At 33.9% G+C, this 18,111-nt stretch overlaps 2 protein-coding genes and 1 pseudogene across 5 annotated transcripts; 1 reads left to right on the plus strand and 2 right to left on the minus strand.

The window, feature by feature from the left end:
* Positions 1-554: 554 nt before the first annotated feature.
* On the minus strand, positions 555-1,600 carry LOC120204777 (annotated as a pseudogene).
* Positions 1,601-5,374: 3,774 nt separating this feature from the next.
* Positions 5,375-8,272, minus strand: LOC120204845 (30S ribosomal protein S1-like). Of its 4 annotated transcripts, none has more exons than XM_039204856.1 (10): positions 7,912-8,272; positions 7,572-7,731; positions 7,029-7,090; positions 6,737-6,896; positions 6,524-6,644; positions 6,203-6,284; positions 6,015-6,118; positions 5,858-5,936; positions 5,701-5,751; positions 5,375-5,621 (listed from the first exon to the last, which is right to left on the minus strand). In XM_039204856.1, exons 1-10 carry the CDS (start codon positions 8,200-8,202, stop codon positions 5,538-5,540), a joined length of 1,194 nt encoding a protein of 397 aa, XP_039060787.1. In that variant the 5' UTR covers positions 8,203-8,272; the 3' UTR covers positions 5,375-5,537. The 4 variants fall into 4 exon arrangements, with proteins under 4 accessions (XP_039060787.1, XP_039060790.1, XP_039060789.1 ...); XM_039204859.1 differs by having other exon boundaries at positions 7,572-7,734; positions 7,912-8,053; XM_039204858.1 differs by having other exon boundaries at positions 7,572-7,737; positions 7,912-8,053.
* A 6,251-nt stretch (positions 8,273-14,523) lies between these two features.
* On the plus strand, positions 14,524-17,040 carry LOC120204847 (transcription factor bHLH62-like). The gene is made up of 8 exons (XM_039204861.1): positions 14,524-14,584; positions 14,678-15,485; positions 15,572-15,766; positions 15,868-15,933; positions 16,015-16,083; positions 16,191-16,262; positions 16,353-16,632; positions 16,747-17,040. Exons 2-8 carry the CDS (start codon positions 14,790-14,792, stop codon positions 16,782-16,784), a joined length of 1,416 nt encoding a protein of 471 aa, XP_039060792.1. The 5' UTR covers positions 14,524-14,584; positions 14,678-14,789; the 3' UTR covers positions 16,785-17,040.
* The last annotated feature ends 1,071 nt before the right edge of the window (positions 17,041-18,111 follow it).

Here is an 18,111-nt window from a genome sequence, read left to right on the forward strand (position 1 = left end):
AAAATGTGATAATTAGGATTGGGATAAGAGAAAAGCAACTACTTTGTTTTATTCTAAAAAAATAATGAACTTAAACAATGCTCTCAGTATTAGAAAGTGATATATTTTTTTAAAATGATTATAATTATGTAATTATCTTTTTTTGTCCTTCTCATTTTATAAAAAAAATATTTATTTTATATACTTATGTCACATTCTAGGGTGGCAGATTAACATGACGTATGCATGAAAGATTGATTAAAATTGATAACTCAACATGACAGATGAACTGTCACGTCAGTACCGTAGATGGTTACGTCAGTATCGTGAACTTACATACTAGTACTGTACCGGTAACAACGAAAAACGTTGGTTGAATGATCATATTAGGGTTGTTTTATGAGTTGGAGGATCACATTGAGAGAAAAAAATAATACAATGACTACATTGATTTTCTTTCAATAGTACAAAGACCTCTAATGCCTTTTTGCCTTTTTTTTTTATTAATCTCAACCATCTGACATTGAACGCTCATATTCTTACATTCCTGGTGTTCGAATCCGGGACCTCAAGGACTATGCATCTAATGACAAAGTCACACTATCGTTTACAATAGAGCTGGACAATGAACACGCAATCGTGCCTGATCGTTCGGTCATGTCGTCGTAATCGGAATCTTCATGGGAGTTTTGTTCGATGGCATCAGCTTCTTCAGATGATCTAATCTGCTCCAACACCATTGCAACTTGTCTCATTGATGGTCTTTTCTTTCCATTAAGATTCAAGCATCTCTTTGCTAGCTTAGCAACTACTACAATCTTCTCTTTAGAGTCATCATTCATCACCATTGGATCGACGATGTCGAGTAAGGAATGCCCCTCCATTGAGATAAAAAAAATGTTTACCGAGCTTATCACTTCTTGCTCCGATTCACCCGAAGAGACCGGCCTTTGTCCGGTTATAATTTCAGCGAGAACAACTCCAAAACTATACACATCGCTCTTCTCAGTAAACTGACATGATCGGAAATATTCAGGATCCAAGCATCCGAAAGTTCCTTGTACTCGAGTGGTCACATGGGTTTGCTCGAGGGAAACCGATCTCGAAGTTCCGAAATCCGACACTTTTGCTCTATATTCATCGTCCAAAAGTATGTTGCTAGATTTGATGTCTCGGTGATAGATAGGGGCAGAAGCAGATGAATGTAAGCAGGACAATGCATTAACGATTTCAATTGCAATTCGTAAACGCTTGTCCCATGTAAGTGGGAAGTCTTCATTTGGGTCATGTATGTGATGAGACAGTGTACCATTTGGGATGAACTCATAAACCAACAAAGGGACCTTCGTCTCTAAGCAACATCCTAAAAGTTTAACCACGTTTCTATGGTTAACTTGCGATAGAAGCATTACCTCATTGATGAACCGTTTAACTTTGTTTCATCCGAGTGCTTCACATCCATCATGTAAGATTTCTTAATAGCCACAATGCTTCCATCTGTTAGCATTCCTTTGTAAACAGTTCCTTGACCTCCATGACCGAGGATTCGATTCTCGTTAAAGTAATCGGTCACCTCTGCCAACTCCTTCGAAGTAAACAGCCTTACTGATCTCTCAACATTGGTGGACGATTATACACTTGCAGATAACTCCCGAGTATTGATATCCTTCTGGACATGATGATGATGATGATGTACACTTGTTGCCAGATACATTCAAACAAAACATAAACTATACCTATAAGTATAGTCACATGTTTCCAACTTCTCTGTAATCACGAAATAAGTAAAATAACGTTAGGTTGATATATAATGGATTTTATTTATGAAACATCGAAACATGTATTCATACCTGGGCATGGATCAGTATAGACGTGTCGGTCGGCATTAGAGCCGCAAACACAAAGATGGCTTTTGCTCAAGTTTGTCCAAATGTATTCGTTTTCGAGAGTCTGAGTACGTATGAGTTCCAAACGCGCAATCACACACCCCACGTATTTGCATGGACCATTTCAGTGTAACGGGAACGTGCGTCATTGACCAATCATTATCGATATTACAGGGCTTCATTAATTCAAGATAACGCTGATCAACAATGAAAGCAGATCCATACGATTTACCAGTACTGGCATTAAGAGGAGAAATCTCTTTCATGTTCACTGCGAAGGAACTTAGATCTCTCGGAAAATCCGAAGTGCAGGCAGCAGCAGTAGCATCAGATGACTCGTTGCCACAAACGGGTTGCATGCAGCCCCCAAGAGGATAATCATCGGTCGGACTGGTAACATCAGTAGCCAAACTGCCGCAGCCTACGGCCATGAAGCTGTTGTAGAAAGCTGAGAATGAGAAAGGGGTGTCTTTTAGGTCGACACTGACGCCATTAGCTAGATCTCCATCTTCTTTGAGGCAGCTGAAATAAGTAATTGAATTGTTGACGACAACTGTGCCGTCCCAAACTGAAACATTGAGTAGTTCCAGACCGATGCTAGTTATGTAAGGCTTTGGACCATCGTAGTTTGGTTGCATATTACTCTGAACCATTTGTTCATGTAGCACCCGACTTCTATTCCGAATGGGTATGGGATATCAACATTCCCACATCATCCAGCACAACCATCGTCACGGATGTAACGCCGTGCTTCGTCTTTGAATATTTGATAGCACCGTGCGACTACACAGATGAAGTACAAAGCACAAATTAATAAGAAGGGTAAACTACATCAATTACCACTAAACTTTAGGTGGTGTAACATTTATATAATTGAACTTTAAATTACTTCGACTATAGTATTCAATTTTGGTTTTGACTTCAATTATGTTAATGGGCTGTTAAAATCTAAATAGTGTGATAACATAGACAAATCGACATCATTTTGATATGACACAACACTTTAAATCGATTTTCGTTTATTTTGAGGGGATTTGAGGTGTTTGTTTGAAAATTCGAACAATTATAAACATTATTTCGAGAAGACGAATTACATATCTCAAAACCAGACTCATAGGACAAAATCAGAGTATTATCACGTTGAACCTTTAAATAAACTTTCGTTGAAAACTAATCTTAAGAGAAGAGAGAAGATTGAAATGCGAACATTTTGATATCGGTCTTGCTGCTAAAGACGATCGATGATGGGCAGCGATTAACTACCAACAGTGGTCATAAAAATTTAGTGAAAAAGTTAAACATTTTTAAAGTTTAGTGACAAAATCAGTACATCCCTAAATTCCAATATCTAAAACGATCTCTTTTTGATCTGCTCGCCAAGGACCTGATATCCTCTTCCTGCGTGAGACTCGCCTTCCACGACACCCTCTGGAGTCTTTGAAGTATCGCTTCGGGATGGAGAACTGTTTTATTGTTGCTTCTAGTGCTTCTTCTTCTGGTTTGGCTGTTTTTTGGGGATCTTCTTGTACTGTGAATTTGTTTTCGTATTCTGATATTCACATTGACGTCCAGGTTGCGGCTCCTTCAGACTCTTTTCGTTTCACTGGTCTTCACGGTCATAGTGATCGTCATCGACATGGTGAAACTTGGAATTTGATGCAAAGAGTTGCTTGAATCTCAATGGAAAGAAAAGGCCAACAATGAAACAAGTGGCATTGGAGCTAGAGTTGATTAGATCATCAGAAGAAGCCAATACAATTCAACAAAGTGCAGATGAAGATTCTGATAAAGACGTGACACGTGTCATTATGATATTAAATTAAATAGTCTTAATCCCAATAAAATGAAAAAAAATAAGTAGAACAGTAAGAATAAGGGTTGATCCAAAAAGATTAGGAGTTTGATGATTTCCTCGCTTTTGATATGACTTTAGGCGTGATTTGTAAAATAAATTAGAGGGGGATTTTGAAGAATTAAAGCGAAATAATAAAATAAAATGGCAAATTTTAATTGGTATAAATCAGCCTTAGGCTAAAGCTTTTACCTCGATTTAAATAGATCCTCGAATAAAATTTTACCTTCGGGCTCACACCGGTTACAGTCAATAGGGGTCAATCCCTGTAACTTGTTTTTCTCTCAAATGGATTGAGAATCTAAAATCAATTTTTAGATCTCAACTCTTTGTGAGTTAATAGCGTCAATTGCTTATTAATTCAACGCTTTTGACTTATGAAAAAAACCCGACTCAGATTTTGTCGTCTCATTTTAGAATCTAACCCGATTTCAGTTTCCCTTAGTAGAATGTCACTAAGTGTGTTCACATGAAGTCGAATGTGTCACAGGCTGATCCTTCCTTCCAACTATTAATCGAAACCAAAGTTCAATTCCAACGTACACTTTTTGAAATGAAATCGCTTTGATTGTAAAAGGATGATTGATTATCGATCCTTGATTTCTGAAAATCAAAATGTAACCCTTGACGGTATGAAGCTCTTTTCAATTCTCACAACTTAGAATCGAGTCATTGCTCTAGCCCTTGGCTATAGAAAACTTAGTCAAGCATGGTAGAAACCATAATTAGTATTTTAAAAGAAAAATAAAAAGAAATAAAAACTTTTATAAATCTAAAGAAAGAAAAAAAACAAGAAAATTTGAAAATGATTGAATGCTTAAGTGATGATTTGAATATGTTTTGAGGTTTACTCATAATGGGGTATTTTATAGTCCTAAAAAACTCTAAAAAATAATATTCAAAAACAAAAGATAATTCTTAAAAATAAAAATAAGATGAATCCTAATTTAAAATAAAAAATTCGACTAAGTATCATTCTTCACGCCACTGTTGATTTGATTTTCTAGAAGTTGCTGACTGTGCCTTCTAGAAGTTGTTTATTGGTTTCCACATCAACTATTGATTAGATGTCATGTCAGGTGTATCATGTCCCAAGTCGTACCCACTAATCCGGCCATGAATCTAGAAAAAATAAAAAAATTGCACGATTTTGTTGTTCTTAACATAATTTCTAGAATTCTATGTCCTACATCGAAAATGAATAAAAAGGCCTAAGTTAACAACTAAAATTATATAATCAATGATTAAATAATCATAAAATAATGTATAATTTAAACACTAATCAAGACGATACAATCAAAGCTTCCGGTATTGCTTCGTGTCCGATGCCCGGTTCAATGAAAAACAACAGCGAAGTTGCCATAACCTACCGACCCGAATCGATTGAATCTGCTCGAGAAGAAAAATGGATAACCTTGCAGGTTGACACTGGAAGGAGAAGTGGTTCCTTGGTTTGTTTCACTCCCACAGTTTAGATAAGTTACCAGATTGTTGACGAAGACGACGCCAGTACCGTCCGCCCGATACGAATCGATAGCAACCACTTCTTATTCCGAATGGGTATAGAATCTGAACGTTCCCACATCTTTCATGATAATCAGAGTAGCTAAAGATTTTTAATATTTTAGATATAAATTATTTGACAACCTATATAAACTATGGGTAAATGTATGTTATATAAACTATGAACATTTATAGTTATAGTATGTCCTCCAGTCCTATAACCTTTTGTACAAAGATCAACACTGAAACCAGTAAGAAATCATAAAAACTAGATATATAACAAGAAATGAGAACCATCGTTGCAGCGAAAAATCGAATCAAGGAACACGTTCCAGCACTCGTTGTAAAGCCTTCTTGATACCTTCTTGATCAAGGGATGTTGCCAGTTGGATCTCCTGAACCTGAACGCCGAACAAGATTCGATGAAAGCACGAAAACAAATTAATGCGAACGAACAGAAAAGATCATACGACGGATTACCTGTCGTCCTGCACGAGCTAGGAGGGTGAACATATTGTCACTAGGTGGTGCCTGCAACAGGATGATTACATAGATAAATGATGCTTCATTATCCGAACTTCCATTTGAAGATTTTGAGGATACTAATGTTGGAGACAAACGTGTCCAAGCAACTTACATTTGAAAGCCAAAGCTGCAAATCTTGAGAGACTGCCCGTTTTTCGAACCCTTGTCGAGTAATCCGTACATCATTTATACTGGACAAGAACATGAATGTCGCAGAGTAAGTTTTTACATGATTCATCAACAACCCAAACAAAAAAATGAAACCATACCCATTTTCCTGCAGAAGCTCTTTGAATATCACGTCAAGCCCCGGAAGCGGTTCAATGGTACTATTATTGCTTGCGGTCAAGGAATCAAAATCAGCTGAACCATCCTGAGAAGTCTAAATCCATTACTATCCAATGAAATTGAAACTGATATACGAATCGAAGATCATTGATCACTTCAAATCACAAACCTGGGGAATCACTTTGTCCAATGTTTCCAACAGTGGATCTTCCTCCAACTGTTTGATTGATAGAGTAATCCTTGACTTAGCCCTGCATAAAATCTCAATGAAATTTTGGTTCAAGTGGCACTAAAGAAAATGCCATTTGATCAACTAACAGGGACAAGAAAAGCCTTGTATAATCGGGTATGTGCCCGATACGGGTATGTTCAATTGTTTTGTAAGCTTTTCAATGTGTTTGGAAGATACTTAAATGGTCATATTCTCTCATGCCTATGCCCGGATATTTGTTCAATAATGTAGTTAACACTAGAAGCTGAGCAAACTCACCAATCAATATTAATAACCTTCACTCGAACATCATCCCCCTCAGTCAAGATGTCTCTAACATCTTGAACTAAATCCCAGGAAACCTCAGAGACATGAACTAGGCCAGTGAGATAATAAACTCCTGCATCAGATTTAAGGCAACGGTAATAAGGTTCGCGAAATGCAAAGGCCTAATGAAACTCAAGAGGTATATAAATCAGAGACCCTAAATACCATCAGGGAAGCGCAAGTGAACAAAGGAGCCATAATCTTCGACAGAACCGACCTTTCCTTCGAAAATATCCCCTACATTAATTCTGGTAGAGAACTTTGTCCATACGGCTTCCTTCTCTGAGAATATCAATTTCCTGCTCTCTTCTTCAGCTTGGATTACCTAAAGTAGTAAGATGAGATACTCAAATTAATAAAATCAAAGGGGAAAAAGGAACAAGTTAAACATCCTGCTTATAAAAATTATGAACTAATGTCTTTTATGAGATCATTAACACGGCAAAAGAAACATTACCTTCACAGAAAGAATCGAACCAACAAGACCTTTGGCAATCTGATGGATTGTTTTACTGGGTTCTACAGCATATGTTGTCATGAAAAAAATGTAATAGATTAGGTTTTAGTGCTACCATAAACTTGTATTTCAGAGAAAGGAATGATTGCATTTAAGTTCATGTACGATGGCTACGAGCCTATTAGGCGAAAAGGAATGGAAAAAGGAGAAGAAATCACTTGAATTTGGAAGAAACTTGATATCAAATCTATGTCAAGACTATGAAGGCTAACTGAACCTATAGGTTATCTCAAATGATTGATATAAGGTGGCATCTAACAAGTTCGAGATTCGAATTCAAACATTTGCAACTCCTTCCCCTATACCTTACTTGCATGGAAAGAACAAACATTTCTCAACTCCAAAATCCACATTTGCAAACATACAATTCACTCTTTTCCAATGTTACTTAATCTATATGCAAAAATGTCAAAAGAATGGAAAATTTGAGGCTTTAAAGCTTAAAATTCATAACCAAATTCAGAGCAGCAACAAATATAGTACCTTTACATGAATGTGAAGGGCTCATCAAAGGAAAAGGGAGAAACCCCACAAGAGAATAGAACCGAATCAACAAGCCTCCACCATTAAATCCTTCAACTCTACCCCCATAGATGAAACCACTGTGCAAATATGCCCTGGCAGCCTTCCAATCAGCAGACCTCTACTTCTTTGCAGGGACTAAGTATTAGATTGTATATACAAGTATTAAAGCACAGAACTTGGAACAATTTACACAAAAAGAAAATGCTTTTCTTTATCAGTCCAAAATCATGCTTGCCAAAAAAACAATCAAAATACATCCCACATCATAAAGAAGGAAAAGAGTTGCATAAAAACGCACCCGTGCTGGTTTGATGTCATCAGTGGGAACAGAATTGTCAAGAACTACGGTGACGGCAGCTTCAGGTTGTTGAAAGTTATCAGTTTTGGTATTGGATGATGCAGATGAAGCAGAGACTTTGAGATTACACAATGATGATGATGGTGATGGGGATCTCTTGAAAAGAGATGGTTTAGAGTACAAATTTGAGAGCTTTGTGTGGTTTAGGAAACAAGAGAAAGAGGAGGCATCAGGGTTGAAGAGGTGAGAAAAGAAAGAAACTGAGCCAAATGTTGCAGTGAATGCAGGCATTGTGAGAAAGGAAATTGATGGTTGAAGAAGAAGATGGGATGATAATTTGTATATTTGTTTAAGTTGGAATTTGGTCAGTTTTTTAGAGCTATGTGTCATCTCCATGCCCACACACATCCATTCACTCCTAAAATCCATATAAAATTCATCTATTATTAAGCTTTTAATATTTAAACTATCTATTTTAGTATCTAATTTCAATTTTTTTAAAATTATATCTAACGTTTAGCTTTTATTTCATTTTAGTATCTCACTGTTAAAAACTTAACGTGTGATTTGCACATAGAACTTTTTCTGGATAAATTACATCATTCATCACTCAACTATCTTCTCACTCTTATTTTAGTCACTAAAGTTTAAATTTTTTTAATTTAATTACTTAACTTTCAGATTACTCCTAATTTAATTACTCTAACTTTCATTTTTTTAATTATATATTAATAAAATAATAAAAAATGTCATGTCACAAAAATTGTTAAAAAAATAAATTAGAGTGATTAAATGGGAGCAATTTGAAAGTTGAGTAGTTAAATTAAAAATATTTAAACTTTAGTACCAAAATAAGAGTGAGAAGCTAGTGGAGTAACGAATGATGTAATTTATCCATAAAAATATAGTGTGTTTAAATTTTTAACGGCGATGTACTAAAATGAAACAAAAACTAAATGTTAGGCATAGCTTTGAAAAAAATCGACAGTTTAAGTATTAAAACATATCAAAACTGATAGTTTAAGTACTAAATGCGTAATTTACCCTATAATTTATGGTGATTATAAGATAGTATATTTTAATATAACAAGAACTAAGCGACATCATTGATAAAATAATTGTTGTTATTTTTTAAAGTCCTGCATTTGAGTACCATGAATATTAAGGGTGTGAACATTTAATGTGAAATAACTTAAAATTATTTTTAGACAAATATTACATTATACTTACTCGGATTAATTAAAAAAATTCATTATGATCCCTTTATTACAGGGACCATTTCATACAAACTCTTCCATAAACTGGATTAATTTAATCCATGTACCTGTATGATAATTAAATAAGACTATATATTTATAGATTTAAAATCTATTGTTGAAAAGTGAAATTAAAATTACCTTTTTTCATTCTTAATTCGAACAAAATATTTTATTTTTTATTATTAAATTTATTAAATTACCAACATTACATTAAATCAATAATCATCGTTAATGGTCGAATGATTAATTTATTATATGATAACGTTAATAATTAAATTATTATCTTTAAAATATCAATGACGGATAAAAAAATTTAACCCTTCATGTACAACGGTGGCAAGGATGCTGGTAGGGAACAAGTACGCTGTGGAAAACTCAACGGAAATCAGCTTCGACGAAGGTAAAAGTTTGGTGGAATACGAAGGGATGTTCTTCGTCGAGATGTCCGTGCTTGATTCGATGAACGTCCAGGCCGCATTCGAGATCTATAACAATGTGAGTCGAAAAGTGTTGAGTTTGAATTCGTACATAGCCGAGTTAACTATCAATAATAGGGATGGCAGATTGATATAATTTTATGGATTTAGCACCGTATCCGCTTCAATTGGGGTAGTGATGAATATAAGTTCAGTGGGTAGTGGGTGAATATGGATGTAAAAAGTTATACCGGTCGTGAGTAGTGTGTAGGTGATGAGTTTGAGACCTTACCCACCCCACATTCACCCATCTACTAACTACTCACCATATAAGTTTTGGGACTATTATAAATTTAGGTATAATTTTAGTGACTATTATGTAAATCTTAAAATTTTATAAGACATGTCTTGTAATTTAATCAAATATTAGTGTTTCATTAACTCAAATTGATGGGTATGAACGAGTATAGACAGATACGAGATGGATGATGAGTATCTAGTTGAGTAGGTGAATCTGAGAATATACCCACATTAATTAATATTATTTTAAAAATTTTACTCATAATAAATGAATAGATATTAAATACGAAAATATTAGTTGAGTCCCCCAACTATAAGTCGCTATTTTATTGAGTTCCTCAACTATTAAAAGTTACAAAATAGTCGTTTGACAATTCATATATTCCAAATTCATCATTTTCAGTAAAAAAAAAGTTCACCTTTTGTGTTGGACATTAATCTGTTGATTGAGATATGATAAAATATGATCTCAGAATCTCAAACAACTATACAACTTAAATGGTTATGGTATCAGATTGTATCATATTCTACTTAACATCTAGCGCAGACGATCGTTTATTTTTTTAACGAAAAAGGACATGTTTGAAACATATAAATAGTCGAGTGATTATTTTGTAACTTTTAATAGTCAAGGGACTCAACAAAGCATCACCCTACAGCTGGGGCACCATTTTGTAACTTTTAATAATTAAGGGAATCCGCAAAGCAATACCCTATAGTTGGGGACCATTTTTGCACTTTACCCTTTTTTATTAAAGTTTGAGATTAATTTTCTAATTACATGTCTTGTCTGCTCTGGTGGTCCCAATCGAATATTATTGTGAGGTGCAAAGCAACTTATTTTTCATTTTAATCATCATCAATTGAATATTTTAGGTTTATATTATTGCAAATTACACAGCTACTCAATCCATAGGCTTTTTTTTACTGAAATATCATCCTGACAGATAATAATTATTTTTCAGATATCATTTCTTTAAATTTTACAGATTTAATATCTTTTCTGATAAGGGTACAATCCATATATATATATATATATATATATATATATATATATTAATTTAGTTTATATAAATAAATTTACTATTGGCATTTGGAAATAAGTTAAGACAAGACCAATAGAAGTTATTTAGTTAATTGATTGATTGAAGTCAAAAACCTCTTTATTAAACTTAATTAACAAAAATGGCCCATACTTTATATATTAAGCTTAATTGAACATTCAATCCCTGCACTCTTCAATTTTTGAAATTTAATCTTGCTTTTAATTTAAATAAAAATGTCTCCCCATTTGTTTGATTTAAAAATTAAAATTGATTTTATAATACTCTTATTGACTTCAATTAAATTTGAATAGATGCTATCAATTGAATATTAGTTTTTAAATAAAACCTCTGAAAATAAAAATGTTATATATTTAAATTTAATAAGAATTCATTAATTGTCTAGGCTTAATTTTTAAATCAAACAAGTAAATGAACTAAATTTTTAGAAATAAAAATATAATGATAGAATTTCGAAACTTCGAAGAGTATATGAGCTAGAGGTACAATTAAATTTTGGGTTTACGCGTTTAATACTTAAACTATTGGTTTTTGTCCGTTTTAGTATCTTAACTTTCAAAAAAAATTCAAAATCATACATAAAGTTTAGTAAATTCAAACCCGACCCGAAATTATAAATCCTCCACCTGATCCTAACCCGACCCAAAAAATATACACCTTCCACCCAATCTGAACCCGAATAGATTTTTTTAGATAAAATTTGAATTCGAATTCGACCCGACCTGACCCGATCCGAAATAATATATTTATTAAAAAAATTATTTTATTTAATAAAATAGAGATTTAATTAAAAGAAAATAATATATAGAGGGGTATTATTGTAATTATCCCTAAATATATAAGGTGAAATTATAATTTTTGGGTCGGGTCGAGTATTTTTCACCCTAAACCTGAATCCGAAACCGAAATTAGGCTACTAAATTGATGTGTTTGAAACACATATTAAACAATAATTAAAACAATAAGTTATTAAAATTGTGGGCTAAGCTATTGTAGGGTTTGGATTTAGGGCTTGCAACAAATGGAAGGTTGATTTATTTCTCTTATCCAAAATTTGGCGGTTCATAAAATAAATCTAAAAGTTATCCTTAAGAAAGAAGGTTATACCTAAACGATAGTAATGAGTAAATATAATATTCCATTTCTTTTAAATTAAGTTTGAATTCATTTATATGATTATAATAAGAACCAATTAATAAAATGTCTAAATATAATTGTAAGGAGGGATAACTCCTGGATAAGATACTGTATACTCTAATTGTCCCATAATTTGTATTTAAGATCGATTATGCACATAATTTTAGGAGATATGTTTGATCGAAAGAAATGACAGAATTATCCTTAAAAGGTGCTTGATAGATTTGACAGATTTGTTTTAATGTATGTAAAAGAGTGAGATATACAAGGATAAAAAAAGAAATATAAGTATTGTTGTTTTTTGACTTTTCTACTAAGACATTTTGAATGAGACAATTTTAAAAACCGAAAGAGACATATTTAACGGGCCGGAGGGAGTATTTTATTAGCTATGTTTAATGTACATATCTTAGAAATGTATTTGTTCGAATCTGAATTCTATAGAAAAATAACATTTGTTTTTACCTATGAAATCAGTTTTCAAACTCAATTATTGTTTTGAATAGTCTAGGGTAATTACAATGTAGTATTTAAGTATAATATTTCTTAATCATTAGCAACTAGGGATGGGTATTCAACCCGAACCAGACGGGTTTCGACCGATCGGTCGGATTTTTTTAAAAAAGGTTCGGACCGGGTTTTTTTAAGTGTGATATTGGTCGGTCGGTTTAAGTGAAAAACCGACCCGAAAAAATATATAATTTTATCTTATATATTTAGGAATAATTACAACAATACCCTTTATATATAATTTTTCCAATTAAGTCACTGTTTTTATTGAATAAAAATATTTTTTTATTTCGGGTAGGGTTTCTAATTCATATATTCGGGTTGGGTCCAGTCGGGTGAAACCTTGTTTTGGTCGGGTCGGGTCTCGGTGGAGGATCCTTGTTTCGGTCGGTCGGTGGACCAAAAACCCGACCATGCCCATCCCTATTAACAACGCATACATACCTTAATAGACACATCTACTCAACTTGAAATATCTAGGAAGAATAATATTTTCTTTTACTACTGAAACCGTTTACCGATTCTCAAAATTTGATTTTTTTTCCTATTAATCTCGAGATTTATTTTTTATTAATATAAAATAATCATAAACCCTGCCATGGAAATGATTCTTTCCAAGCTTTGGTTGGGAGAGAGACTTTAAAATATAAAATAAATAAACAATTAAAATATCTGCAATGTTAGTTACACTATTAATTTAATCTTTTTATGAGATAATAATGTTAAATTTTAATTATTTAAATGGTAATAGACAAAGAATTTACCTTGAAATTCGTTCCTGCTGAATTATTTTTTTGGTCAAATAGTGGAAGGTTGCATGTGAATGTGTGCATTAATGATTGAGCCTTACGTTGGCTCAATATTAACCGATTGTTAAATTATTTAATTTAGAGAATTAAATTTAAAATTATAAAATTAATTATTTTATTACCCTCCCGATTTCAAGATTACATTGTGATTAGTGGATTTAGAAATATTGTAATAATTATTTTATTTTATTTATAAATTAATGAATAAGTTACTCTATTTATTGAGCATAACAATCCTATCACTCTATTTATAGATTACAATAAACAAGTCACTCAGGGTGACGTGTTCGTTATAATGATCAGTAGAATGATCAATTTGTAATTTTTTGAAAATTAGTGACACATTTGTAATCATACTAATAATTAATGACATGTGATATAATTTACTCAAAAAATGAGATTTAAAGTAATTGGAAAAATTAAAGGGTAAATTATTCCTTTAGTATCTAAACTATCGGTTTTAATTCGTTTTAGTACCTAAACTTTCAAAAAAAATTAAAATCATATATAATATTTAGTTTTTGTTTCATTTTAGTACCTTGTCGTTAAAAATTTAACGAACTGCATTTTTTATGAGTAAATTACATCATTCATCCATCAACTATCTTTTCACTCCTATTTTGTTACTCTAAACTTTCCAATTGCTCCTATTTTTGTGACATGTCATTTTTATTATTATTTTATTAATATAAAATAAAAAAAAAAAAATTTGAAATTTAAACTAATTTAATTAGGAGTAATTTGAAAGTTAAGTAATTAGATTAAAAATAATTTAACTTAGGGATCAAAATAAGAGTGAGAAGATGGTTGAGCAATGAATGATGCAATTTATCTATAAAAAGGTGCCACGCATAAATCATTAAATTTTTAATGGTGAGGTACTAAAACGAAACAAAAACTAAGTGCTAGGTATGATTTTAAAAAATATTGAAAGTTAAGTACTGAAAGAGATTAACAGTAATAGTTTATATACTAAATATGTAATTTACCCAAAATTAAAACGAAAATGAAAAGGTCAAACAGACATTTGCTTTGCTTGCTTTATCTATCCTTGCTTGCTCTTCACTTTCTCTCACTTTCTGCCCTTTGTTTCCCTTTTAGCTTTGCTTTTTCTAAATCCCTACAATCTTTTTGCTCTTTGCTTTCAAATTCCTTAATCGAGTGACAAAAGCACCATCTTCATCATCACCATCATCATTGTTTGAAGAACAACTCTTTTCACTCAAATTTGCTTCTTCCTTAAAAAGACACTACTTTCTTTTGCTCTGTTTTTTCTAGGGAAAAAAATTCTGGGTTCTGTTTCTTGATTCTCGGTTTCCACTGTGATTATTGATCTGGGTGTTCAACAATCTTCACATATTTTGTGTTTCTCTTTTATAAATTATGGAAAAAGACGAGGCTTTGACAGCACCACGACAACCAGCATGGAACACCGAGGTGCTGAATTGTGCAACAGAGAAAGTGGGGAATCATTTTCGCAATCCGAATTGGGATAATTCAATGGATCAGAGCGATCCCTTTGAGTCAGCATTGAGTTCCATGGTGTCTTCACCTGCAGCTTCAAATGTCCCTGTTTCTGGGGAAAATGTAATAATGAGGGAATTGATTGGAAAATTGGGGAACATATGTAATTCTGGTGATGCTTCTTGTTATACCACCCCATTGAATTCACCTCCAAGTTTCGATTTTTCAATGGTGAATTTGCTGAATCGTTCAACGTTGACGCCGTTTTCAGCTGACCCTGGATTTGCTGAGAGGGCTGCTAGATTTTCCTGTTTTGGTTCCGGCGGGAATTCCGGTGGCTTCAATGATCCATTAATGGATTCCTTTAATCTTTCCGGAAATCAATCCATTAATGTTAATGGATCTCAGAGCAACAAGAATTCTGGTTCCGATAAGAAAAACAGTGGGGTTTTGAGGTCTTCCTCGCCGGAGAATGCCGAATCCGGTGTTTCCAAGGAAGAATCTTCAGTTTCTCAGCAGATCCAATCCCAGAACGATTCTGGCACCAGGAAAAGGAAATCAACTCCAAGGGGAAAAGCAAAAGAAATCCCCTCTCCTGCAGCTGTTGATGCCAAGGTACCTGAAGACAACGATGATTTTATTCGAATTGTCGAATTCTATCGAAAAATCTAAGTGAAACTAATGATAGATATTCGTTTCAGGTTGCATCGGAGAACGACGAATCGAACTCGAAACGAAGCAGGCGAGATGGAGCTCCGGCTGGGAATGGGAATGCTAAAGCATCAAATGATGGGAATGAGAAGCAAAGCAAAGAGAATTCGAAGCCGCCGAAGGATTATATCCATGTCAGGGCTAGAAGGGGTCAAGCAACTGATAGTCATAGTCTTGCAGAAAGAGTATGAAAACCTTGAAAATCAATGATCTGTACTAGCTATTCATTGCTTATTAATTGAGGTTTATGTTCGTCTAATGTTCGTATCGAATCGAAATTTTCCAGGTTCGAAGAGAGAAAATAAGTGAAAGGATGAAGTTCCTTCAGGATCTTGTGCCTGGTTGCAATAAGGTCAGCATAATTCGTGTTCGATTAGTGCATCGAACGAGCATTCGGATTAGCATACTAAATCGGGAAGTCTATTTGTTGCAGGTGACTGGTAAAGCAGTTATGCTTGATGAAATCATTAACTATGTGCAGTCCTTACAGAGCCAGGTTGAGGTAAGCTGAATTTCCGACGTCTCCGCTATCGGTCGTAATGTCGATTTAATGTCGATTTCGGATAGAGGGCCTAAAGTTATGTCTGATTAACTGATATTTGTCTGCAGTTTCTATCTATGAAGCTGGCCACTGTGAATCCGAGGATGGATGTTAACATGGAAGCCCTTCTGTCAAAGGAAGTAAGTTAATCTCCCTCATATTAGTCTCTCTATTTGGCAACTCATCCCGAATTTTCAAGTGACGATCTTGCCGTTCGTTGTGTTCCGCAGATGTTCGAATCCCGTGGACCGTTGCCGCACGGAGTTTATTCGATCGATTCGTCACCGGCATTCCCTTACGGTTATCAGCCCCAGCAAGGGCTACCACCACTTAACAACGGCATACCGAATACCACCGAGACTCCGTTCTCGATGAAAACACAAGGCTTTCAGCTGCCTTCGATCGACCGTTTCACCGATGCTCATCCTCAGGTCGGATCGATGTGGGAGGATGATCTCCAGAGCATTGTTCAAATGGGGTTTGCCCAGAATCAGCCACAAAGCTATCAAGGTAAAGCATAAATTCAACCATGTCCGATCCATTACTTTACTTCGACTATTCGGAATCAGGCAAAGTTCGAGTTCGAATAACGAATCCGATCCGATTTTTTAATCTCCGGTGCAGGCTCAATACCAACAGGGCAAGTGAAAATGGAGCTGTGAGCTACCACTAAACAGCACCATTGTAAATAGAAACGGAAAGCCTTTATTTCCCAGAAATCGTTTCTGAGGCCCCAATTTTAAGATTTCTTACAACAAATCCTGATTTGTAATATTTTAGGACTAAATGCCACAGTTTCAAGACATGTTAGCTTCGGCTGAGGTTGAAAAAGAGATGAATTTTTATGTAATACTTCTGTTTCAACCATGTGTTACGATTTTCGAATCGGATCGAATCGAAAATTTAGATTAATCCCCATATCTTCGGCTAATATTCATCCGCAAATTATGGGTTTGTTTACAAGACTAATGTTAAAGAAAAAGTGCAGATAACATCAACAGCAAAACAAAGAGTTTGTGTCCAATGAATTTATCCATTTTCTTTTGTTTTTCTTTTCTCGGCAACCAAACAAAAGGTACAGTTAAAATGAAAAAGACAGCATTTCTCTCCACATTGCTTTCAGATTTAGCTGGAAAAAAATTAAAATCAGATATTCGTTTACTTGTAAACAGCTGTTAAAGCGGGGACAATTCATCTCTCGAGTCCAACTGATGATTAGCCATGATTTTGTGTTTTTGAGCTGTAATCCATTGTCATTTCTTCCAACAGGATAATCTCCCAGTTTACATGCATTCTTAATTGTTTGGTCAAATTTTGTTATCAGTCCTATATTGTGCATTAGTTGTGTATTTAGTCCCTGCATTCTAATTTAATCGATTTTAGTTCGTATACTTTATGAATATTTTAATTTTAATTTTGTCTCAAATAATACAAACATGATACGAATACATAAACATATCGAATGTAATTATAAACACGAAAAATATACGGATGATCAAATAAATAAGAAATGGGTATATTACACCAATCATCACTAAGCTTTAATCTCTCTCCTATTTCACTCATTCTACTTCAAATCCGTTCAATTTTCAACTTAATACATTTGGTTTTTTGGCTACTCTGTTGTTAAATAGTTAACGGCGTTAAAATGAAGCCGTTTTAGAAAAATGAAATTTGCACCAAAACGACGTCGTTTTGCATCTATATAATAGCCAGTTCATAAAGCCGTTAGTGAGAAAACGGAGGAGTGATAAAAAAAACAATATATTAAGTTCAGTGAGGAAATTGAATGGATTTAAATTATAGTAAGTGAAATAGGAGAGATAATAAAGTTTAGTAATGATTAGTGTAATTTACCCATAAGAAATTGGTTGGATGAATAATAAAAAGAGGCCCTTAGTCTTTATAATCCAATCTGCTTTAGAAAATTCTGACAAAAAAGAGGAAATTCTATTAAAAGATGACATTGTGGGGGGAAAAAAGTGGGAC

The sequence above is a fragment of the Hibiscus syriacus genome, unplaced genomic scaffold (genome assembly GCF_006381635.1).
Source record: "Hibiscus syriacus cultivar Baekdansim isolate YM2019G1 unplaced genomic scaffold, ASM638163v2 tig00011718_pilon, whole genome shotgun sequence".
NCBI lineage: Eukaryota > Viridiplantae > Streptophyta > Magnoliopsida > Malvales > Malvaceae > Hibiscus > Hibiscus syriacus.